The following is a 10,000-nucleotide window of genomic DNA, read 5'->3' as shown; positions in this document are numbered from 1 at the left end:
AGAGAGAGAGAGAGAGAGAGAGGGAGAGAGAGACAGATGGAGAGAGAGAGACTGTATTACAATGATTTGAGGCTCTTATTTACTGGACGCAGCCCAGCTGGTGCGTGTAAATGTGACGTCATGGGATCGCCGTGACTGTTTATACCCGCGCTGGTGGTGGACACCAGCTGCAGTCTTCTCCTGAACAGAGGTGGCGCTAATGAGCAAAGGCTACAGACGTTGCTCTTTCTGCGGACTAGAAGGAGAAGAAAAAAGGTAAACGACGGCAGAACTGGCAGCAGCGTTGACGTCAACGCTTCGATCTGATTGGATGAGCTCCTTGGTGGGATCAAGCCTTTCATTCGCCATGAAGAGCTCCTCTGAACCCAGGACGTTAACCAGAGAGACCTGCAGTCACTCTGAGAGTCCTGGCATCAGGTTGTCGGCGAACCCGTGGAGGAATAAATCATTGCTGTACAACCTGGAGGGCGTCACGGTGTGTTTAAGCAGCTCTCAGTGTTCAGTCCCTCGCGGCAGCACTTTGTTGGACTGCTTACAGCCGCAACATCTGTTTTAATGTCCCCAGTGTTAGCATGGTTAGCATCGCTAAGCCTCTGTCCTGACTGACAGGTCCTAAAGCATCCCCTGCTGTATCGTCTGTTTTTAAATAAATGGGAGCATCATTTACTAAATGAACATCATGCTGTGTTGAAGAAGACTTGAAACCATAAACTCGTTATGAAAATGTTTACTGAGGTAATAAATGAAGAGAGAAGTAGGCTCATTTTCTCACAGGCTGTGTCTCAAAGCGCCTACTGTCACACTTCAAACACTTAGTTTTAAGTGTATCGTGTAGATAACGCAAAAAGTCAGAGCACTGAAAGTACCAGGATGACCCCCTAAAAACGGTCAAAAAGCTCAGTGTGGAACGATGGACCCTACGCGTACTAAACGGGCGCCATCTGGACTACAAAGCAAAAAGGGGAGGGACCAGGGACGTCGACCGGCAGCTGATTGGACGAACGCGTCACATGGGTCTGGCTTCTCCCGGATTTCCCAACCGAGCATAATGGCGGCTCGTCGTTTCCTGTCAGGGTTTTAACGTAAGTGTTCCTTTTGGGACAATACTAACCATCGAACGTGGGCACTACGGCAGTAAGTGGTCAGTGCACGTTAGCGGTGTGCTGACGGAAGTATGAGGAATGAGACACAGCCATAGACTTCTATAGAAACGTCTTTTTGGAGCCGGTGGAGTCGCCCCCTGCTGGACGTTAGAGAGAATGCAGCTTTAAGGAGCGTCAGCGTTGGCTTCGCTTCTCAGACCGTCTCACCTCCTCGTGGTGTTGGACCTGCTGCTGTTTGGCGTTGGCGATGATGCCTTCCAGCTCGTGGAAGCGTTTCTCCATCAGCGTGAGGCGGAGCCTCGCCGCCTGCTGCTCCTTCCTGATTCGCTCCAGCTGTCTCCGCCCCATCTCCTCAGCAACGCACGGACTCTGCTGCCACTGCTGGATCCTCTGAGGCAGGATCTCATAGATACGACTAATGGACAGACATGTGGACAGAGAGACGGGGAGAGGAAGAAAGCCAGACAGAGAAACAGGGAGAAAGGGAGAGAGACAGGGAGAGAGACAGGGAGAGAGGCAGGGAGAAAGGGAGAAAGGGAGAGAGACAGGGAGAGAGATGGGGAGAGAGACAGGGAGAGAGGTGGGGAGAGAGGCAGGGAGAAAGGGAGAAAGACAGGGAGAGAGATGGGGAGAGAGGCAGGGAGAAAGGGAGACAGGGAGACAGGGAGAAAGGGAGAGAGACAGGGAAAGAGACGGGGAGAAAGGGAGAGAGACAGGGAGAGAGACGGGGAAAAGGGAGACAGGAAGAAAGGGAGAGAGACAGGGAGAGAGACAGGGAGAAAGGGAGAAAGGGAGAGAGACGGGAAAAGGGAGAGAGACAGGGAGAGAGGCAGGGAGAAAGGGAGAGAGACGGGGAGAGAGGCAGGGAGAAAGGGAGACAGGGAGACAGGGAGAAAGGGAGAGAGACAGGGAGAAAGTGAGACAGGGAGAAAGACAGGGAGAAAGGGAGAGAGGGAGAAAGAGATGGAAAGAGACGGACGGACAGACATCAGTATCTTTTTGGAGAAGTCATTGATTGAGTTTTCACTCAGACCAGGTTTGTGTCTCCCTCACAGAGAGGGAGACGTGGGACTCACTTGGTGGCGAGCTTCATGCCACAGTCGTCAGAACAGTACTTGGAGTTGGTCCTCGCCGGTTGGACACATCCTGGTCCCAGACACTGCCGCATGGCCCCACCCACCTCCTTAGCCCCGCCCTCTCCTCCTCGCTCGCTGTGCCGCACGCGCTCCCTGTGACGCTGCTTGGCTTTGTGACGGCGAGGCTTCACTTCAGGCTTCACTTCAGGCTTCACTTCCTCTTTCGGCACAGAGACAGACTTCTGCAGCAGAGGACAGGTGTGTTAGTGACATCATCGGTGACATAGTGACATCATCAGCTGGCTAGTTTAAAGGGTAATTTGTCTGACAACATTATGAAAGGATCCCTACAGAGATAGACCTTTTAGTTAAAGAGGAAGATCCTTTTAGTTTAACATGGAACAGCCCCGAAATCACCATCACCAAACTACACCAGACTCCATGTAAATAATCAGGACTTTTAGCGTGTATAGAGCCAGCATATCTCCACCAGACTCCATGTAAATAATCAGGACTTTTAGCGTGTATAGAGCCAGCATATCTCCACCAGACTCCATGTAAATAATCAGGACTTTTAGCGTGTATAGAGCCAGCATATTTCCACCAGACTGCATGTAAATAATCAGGACTTTTAGCGTGTATAGAGCCAGCATATCTCCACCAGACTCCATGTAAATAATCAGGACTTTTAGCGTGTATAGAGCCAGCATATTTCCACCAGACTGCATGTAAATAATCAGGACTTTTAGCGTGTATAGAGCCAGCATATTTCCACCAGACTCCATGTAAATAATCAGGACTTTTAGCGTGTATAGAGCCAGCATATCTCCACCAGACTCCATGTAAATAATCAGGACTTTTAGCGTGTATAGAGCCAGCATATCTCCACCAGACTCCATGTAAATAATCAGGACTTTTAGCGTGTATAGAGCCAGCATATCTCCACCAGACTCCATGTAAATAATCAGGACTTTTAGCGTGTATAGAGCCAGCATATTTCCACCAGACTCCATGTAAATAATCAGGACTTTTAGCGTGTATAGAGCCAGCATATTTCCACCAGACTCCATGTAAATAATCAGGACTTTTAGCGTGTATAGAGCCAGCATATTTCCACCAGACTCCATGTAAATAATCAGGACTTTTAGCGTGTATAGAGCCAGCATATCTCCACCAGACTCCATGTAAATAATCAGGACTTTTAGCGTGTATAGAGCCAGCATATCTCCACCAGACTCCATGTAAATAATCAGGACTTTTAGCGTGTATAGAGCCAGCATATTTCCACCAGACTGCATGTAAATAATCAGGACTTTTAGCGTGTATAGAGCCAGCATATCTCCACCAGACTCCATGTAAATAATCAGGACTTTTAGCGTGTATAGAGCCAGCATATCTCCACCAGACTCCATGTAAATAATCAGGACTTTTAGCGTGTATAGAGCCAGCATATTTCCACATGTAAATGGGTGAATTAAGGGTTTATTTCAACCAAACCAGAGTGGTGATTGTTGGAACAGTGGAAAGATGAACCAAGACGGCTTTTGGTAGTTTTATTTAGCGTGTGTTTTACGATGATTAAATTACTGATTATTTACATGGAGTCTGGTGGAGTTTGGTGATGGTGATTTCGGAGCTGTTTCATGTTAAACTAAAAGGATAGGGGTACTCTGGAGGACTGCAGGGGGTACTTGACATTTTTTGCTAAATGTTTTTCAGTTACAAGGCTCTAGTTACTTCTACTAAGTATTTATTACTATGTTCGTCCTATTCTTGCCTTCCTTCCTTCTTTCTTCCATCTTTTTCCATGTTTATGTCTCCTTTCTTCATCATCATCTAAATGTTGTCCAGGTCCAAGGCTGTAGTTTAGTAAATCTATCTCTGACATCGCTGTATTCTTCCTCTTTATACAGACTTTAGGGGGTTCATGGCTTAAAGACACTGTTCAAAGGGGGACATTAATGATCATATTTTGAGAACCAATGCTTTAAACCGTCTTCACTTACCTTCTTCTCCGTCTTCTTCTCTCGTCTCTTGACGTGTTTCACCTTCACGGCCTTCTTCCTCAGAGAGTCCGACTGACCGTCCTCTTCCTCGCTGTGCCACACCTGCAACAGGAAGACGCATCACACCACAGGAAGGAAGTGCCTGTTCTGGCGGCTGATTGGTCAGAAACACGCGGCTTGCATCCGAAATCCCACACTAACATGCTGTCTGAAACCAATAGCACGTGAATGTTATACTATTTCTGGTGAAACATAACAGAGTACTATGACCTCATCACAGTCAGCTGCACACACACACACACACACACACACACACACACACACACACACACAGACACACACACACACACACACACACACACACACACACACACACACACACACACACACACACACACGCACACACACACACACACACACACACACACACACAGACACACAGACACACACACAGACACACGCACACACACAGACACACACACACAGACACACATACACAAACACACACACACACACACACACAGACACACATACACACACACACACACACACACACACACACACACAGTGTGCAAACACTGGACACAACGCCGGCATACATATCCCACAATAATTTACATTTCTACATTTCTTCTCTCTGCCTGTCTCTCTGTCTGCCTGTCTCTCTGCCTGTGTGTCTGTCTCTCTGCCTGTGTGTCTGTCTCTCTGCCTGTCTGTCTGTCTCTGTGTATGTTGTGCAGATTAACGAACTGACCAGGTCTCTGTATCCGGCAGCTTTGTACTGCTCGTACAGCTCCAGCTCGCTCTCACTGAAGACCGCCTCTTCGTCGCCGTCCTCCTCTTCCTCCTCCTCCTCCTCGGTCTGATGTCCCGCCCCCTTCCTCGACAAGCCCCGCCCCCTGCCGCCGCAGCGACTCATCTCCTCGTCTTTGACGCGAAGCATCTTCTGCTCACAGATCAACAACATAATCATCATCAGTTCGACAACGGCGTCGGTCTTAAACTAGCAAAGACACTCGGGTGCCAGATAGGGCCCTAAAAGTCCGAATGAAACAACAGAAAGACATTTCACATCATCAGGAACAACAGGAAACTCTCCGGTCATCTGTATGAAGGTGGGAAGAGCGCGGCGACTCACCCGGGCTCGGACCTCACACTGCCGCATGCGACACTTCTGCCTGATTTTGTTTGGACCGCCGAACTTCTTCATGTCTTTACAGAAGTCACACTGAGCGCAGTCCTCCGTCCTCAGACAGGCGTCACACTCCCCACACATCCGGGCTGAACGCTTGATCTGAAACACAAACGTGGGCGCGGCCTCGCTTGAAAGTGTTATATTAATAACGAAAAGTTATATTTGCATAGTTTATTTATAGTTTTCTTTTGCTATAACATTCAATTCAACTGTATTTATAGTGTCAAATCCCAACAGGAGTTGTCTCAGGACACTCTACAGACAGCGGTGGGTCTAGAGGGGGTCCCGGGGTGGCACCCGCCGCCCAAACCTAAAACATGACTGCTGTCAATCAATTTCCACTTGGATCAGAGTACTGTCACTTCGCTGCTTGGACGGCAACTGTGTACTTTGTTGAAATGAGGCCGGTTTAGAAGTAGAAACATATTATTACTACACTTACACACAGCCATATTCTACTGCTCTTCATACTACTCATCCTGCACGTACACTTATTCTCACTACTCTTATAATGTTACCACACTGCACATAGCTGCACATACTGCACATATCTGTCTACATTCATACTGAATATCCATAGTTATTCTGTTTTTCTTATAATACTACTCTGCATTTATCTATAGTATTCTTACTACTATTATAATGTCACTGCTACTACATACATTGTTCATATTACATAGCCATATTTATTCTGGAGCCAGTTGAGGTGGTTCGGGCATCTGGTAAGGATGCCCCCTGGGCGCCTCCCTAGGGAGGTGTTCCAGGCACGTCCAGCTGGGAGGAGGTCTCGGGGAAGACCCAGGACTAGGTGGAGGGACGTCCAGCTGGGAGGAGGCCTCGGGGAGACCCAGGACTAGGTGGAGGGACGTCCAGCTGGGAGGAGGCCTCGGGGGAGACCCAGGACTAGGTGGAGGGACGTCCTGCTGGGAGGAGACCTCGGGGGAGACCCAGGACTAGGTGGAGGGACGTCCAGCTGGGAGGAGGTCTCGGGGAAGACCCAGGACTAGGTGGAGGGATTATATCTCTAACCTGGCCTGGGAACGCCTCGGGATCCCCCAGTCGGAGCTGGTTAATGTGGCCCGGGAAAGGGAAGTTTGGGGTCCCCTGCTGGAGCTGCTACCCCCGCGACCCGACCCCGGATAAGCGGATGAAGATGGATGGATGGATGGATATTTATTCTGTTTTTACAAGGTAACTGCTAATACACTGCTCATATTTATATTTAATTTATATTACTAAACCACCTTCTGTTAACCAACTGTACACTACTGGTCTTCACTGCACTAGAGTTCTTGTCCTGTTTATCACATTACACTTTTCTGCTCTCTCACTTCTGGTTGGACGCAAACTGCATTTCGTTTTCGTCGTACTTGTACTCTGCACAATGACAATACAGTTGAATCTGATCTAATCTAATGTTGAAGTAGCTGCAGAGAACTTGCTGCTGTAAGTAATAAGTTGTGTATTGCATTTTATTTCTGTTCTCTTTCCTATTAAGGCATGGATACCCAAACCTGTCCCGACGGACAGATATTCAGAAATGATGGTCGGGCTCGGTCACATCAGCGCGATAAGACGTTTGTTGTAAAATGGTGCTGCGGCTTCTTTAAGAGAGCTCAGTGTGTGTGTGTGTGTGTGTGTGTGTGTGTGTGTGTGTGTGTGTGTGTGTGTGTGTGCGCGGTGTCCGAAATAATCCCCAGACTGAAAGCCAAGTTCATTCATCTGCTCACCGGAAACGGGATTTTAACCCCGACGTTATTCACGTTATAACGTCGGCCCTGGAGGTAACGAGTCGGGCCGGACAGTTTTCCTTTTGTCTGAAAACTGTGCAGCAAGGTTTTCTTTTTTATTTTTTTATTGTATGTGTATTGCTCTTCATTTGTAAACGCTTCTGGGAAAAATAAGTCTTCCCAGCCCTCGTCACATGACCCGTTAATGTTTCCATGATGACTGTCCAAGAGCCAATAGACAATGTGTCTTGTATTTGGATACAGAATTGTTGAAAATAAAAACAAGTGAAATTAATAATGAATGTGATGTCTTATTACACAGACTGTGTCTCATTCCTCATACTACTATTACTGCCTCAGTGCCCATGTTCGATGGTTAGTATTGTCCCAAAAGGAACACTTACGTTAAAACACTGACAGGAAATCTGACAAATCTTTTACACTGACCTTTGTCGATCTAAAAAACAGATTCAGCAACTGCACGGCCTCCAATCAGCTGCCGGTCGACGTCCCTGGTCCCTCCCCTTTTTGCTTTGTAGTCCAGATGGCGCCCGTTTAGTGCGCGTAGGGTCCATCGTTCCACACTGAGCTTTTTGACCGTTTTTAGGGGGTCATCCTGGTACTTTCAGTGCTCTGACTTTTTGCGTTATCTACATGATATACTTAAAACTAAGTGTTTGAAGTGTGACAGTAGGCGCTTTGAGACACAGCCATTGTGTTTTATCTGTCCTATATATTGGTCCCCCATGTGCCACCCCACAGGTTACCTGTGAGCCCCGCCTCCTGTCAGTCTTGTTGCTAGGTTACCTGTGAGCCCCGCCTCCTGTCAGTCTTGTTGCTAGGTTACCTGTGAGCCCCGCCTCCTGTCAGTCTTGGCCTGGGGGGTGGAGCTACCGTCTCCATCAGGTTTGTCCTCCATCTCCGGCTCTGACTCTTTCTCTTCTTTCTCCTTGTTCTTCTTTGGGCGGTATTTAATCTCCAGAGACAAGTTTTTGTCTGCAGAAAACAACACACAGCTAACACACAGCTAACACACAGCTTACACACAGCTAACAAACAGCTAACACACAGCTTACAAACAGCTAACAAACAGCTAACACACAGATAACCGCTAACAAACAGCTTACACATAACTAACAGCTAACACACAGCTAACAAACAGCTAACACACAGCTAACACACAGCTAACAAACAGCTAAGACACAGCTAACAGACAGCTAACAGCTAAAGAACAGCTAACCGCTAACAAACAGCTTACACACAACTAACAGCTAACACACAGCTAACTGCTAACAAACAGCTAAGACACAGCTAAGACACAACTAACACACAACTAACACACAACAAACTGCTAACACACAGCTAACAGCTAACACACTGCTAACAAACAGTTAAGACACAGCTAACACACAGCTAACAGCTAACAAACAGCTAACACACAACTAACAGCTAACAAAAAGCTAAGACACAGCTAACAGCTAACAAACAGCTAAGACACAGCTAACACACAGCTAACTGCTAACAAACAGCTAACACACAGCTAACAGCTAACAAACAGCTAACACACAGCTAACACACGGCTAACAAACAGCTAACAGCTAACAAACAGCTAACACACAACTAACAACTAACAAACAGCTAAGACACAGCTAACAGCTAAAAAACAGCTTACACACAGCTAACAGCTAACAAACAGCTAACTCACAGCTAACCGCTAACAAACAACTTACACACAGCTAACAGCTAAAGAACAGCTAACCGCTAACAAACAGCTTACACACAACTAACAGCTAACACACAGCTAACAGCTAACAGACAGCTAACAGACAGCTAACACACAACTAACACTCAGCTAACAGCTAACAACAGCTAACACACAGCTAACAGCTAACAAACAGCTAACACACAGCTAACACACAGCTAACAAACAGCTAACACACAGCTAACAAACAGCTAAAAAACAGCTAATGCACAGCTAAAAAACAGCTAACAAACAGCTAACACACAGCTAACACACAGCTAACAAACAGCTAACACACAGCTAACAAACAGCTAAAAAACAGCTAATGCACAGCTAAAAAACAGCTAACACTCAGCTAACAGCTAACACTCAGCTAACAAACAGCTAACAGCTAACAAACAGCTGGACTCAAACCAAATATTCTCTATAGGCTACTAAAGATTTACACAGTTAAAAGACATATTTAGCATCACGAACAACAGAGTTTTGGGCGATGGTGAATGTTAGCTGACGTTAGCTTCTCTGTGTCGCCAGATCTCGTCTCGCTAGTTAATTTTCTCCTCATGTGTCCGTCAGAATGTTCTGGAGATATGTGAGATCGGTCATACACACACAATACTTGTTAGGAGGTACATTTACTGCTGGTTTGAGTCTGAACGTGAAGAGATATAAAGACTTATTCTTTATATTTGTGTTAAAAAAACCCTATTTTAGATATTACACTGACCTTTGCAGGACGGACAGTACCACACTCTGATGGATTTAGCTGACTTTTCCGAAACTCCTACACACTTTCCATGAAACCACTCAGAGCAGCTGTCACACCCTCTGGCAGACAGACAGACAGACAGGTGGACAGACAGGTGGACAAAGAGACAGACAGAGAGACAGACAGGCGGACAGACAGGTGGACAAAGAGACAGACAGAGAGACAGACAGGCGGACAGACACAGACAAACAGGCGGACAGATAGGTGGACAGACAGATAGACACACAGACAGAGAGACGGACAGACAGGCAGACGGAGAGACAGACATACAGACAGACAGATAGAGAGACAGACAGAAGGACAGACAGGTTAGTGTTATGTGTTGTTTTTGTCCGTGCTATCTATTATTCATAGATGAAAGATGGGATGTATTACATCAT

General features: G+C 46.8%; 1 protein-coding gene across 2 annotated transcripts in view; it reads right to left on the bottom strand.

The window, feature by feature from the left end:
• The window catches only part of cxxc1a (CXXC finger protein 1a), a 22,301-nt gene that overhangs the window by 6,014 nt on the left and 6,287 nt on the right, over positions 1-10,000 (bottom strand). For both annotated transcript variants that reach the window (XM_078254119.1, XM_078254120.1), the window contains exons 2-9: positions 9,996-10,000; positions 9,579-9,679; positions 7,958-8,106; positions 5,324-5,479; positions 4,940-5,131; positions 4,186-4,287; positions 2,180-2,421; positions 1,311-1,518 (exon numbers count right to left, since the gene is read on the bottom strand). The exon at positions 9,996-10,000 is cut by the window's right edge. In XM_078254119.1, the coding sequence (XP_078110245.1) occupies positions 1,311-1,518; positions 2,180-2,421; positions 4,186-4,287; positions 4,940-5,131; positions 5,324-5,479; positions 7,958-8,106; positions 9,579-9,679; positions 9,996-10,000 (1,155 nt within the window). The remainder of the gene's footprint in view (positions 1-1,310; positions 1,519-2,179; positions 2,422-4,185; positions 4,288-4,939; positions 5,132-5,323; positions 5,480-7,957; positions 8,107-9,578; positions 9,680-9,995) is intronic.

This window comes from Sander vitreus, chromosome 7 (genome assembly GCF_031162955.1).
Source record: "Sander vitreus isolate 19-12246 chromosome 7, sanVit1, whole genome shotgun sequence".
Lineage (NCBI taxonomy): Eukaryota > Metazoa > Chordata > Actinopteri > Perciformes > Percidae > Sander > Sander vitreus.
The sequence above is the reverse complement of the archived record's forward strand: the minus strand, read 5'-3'. Positions and strand labels throughout refer to the sequence as shown.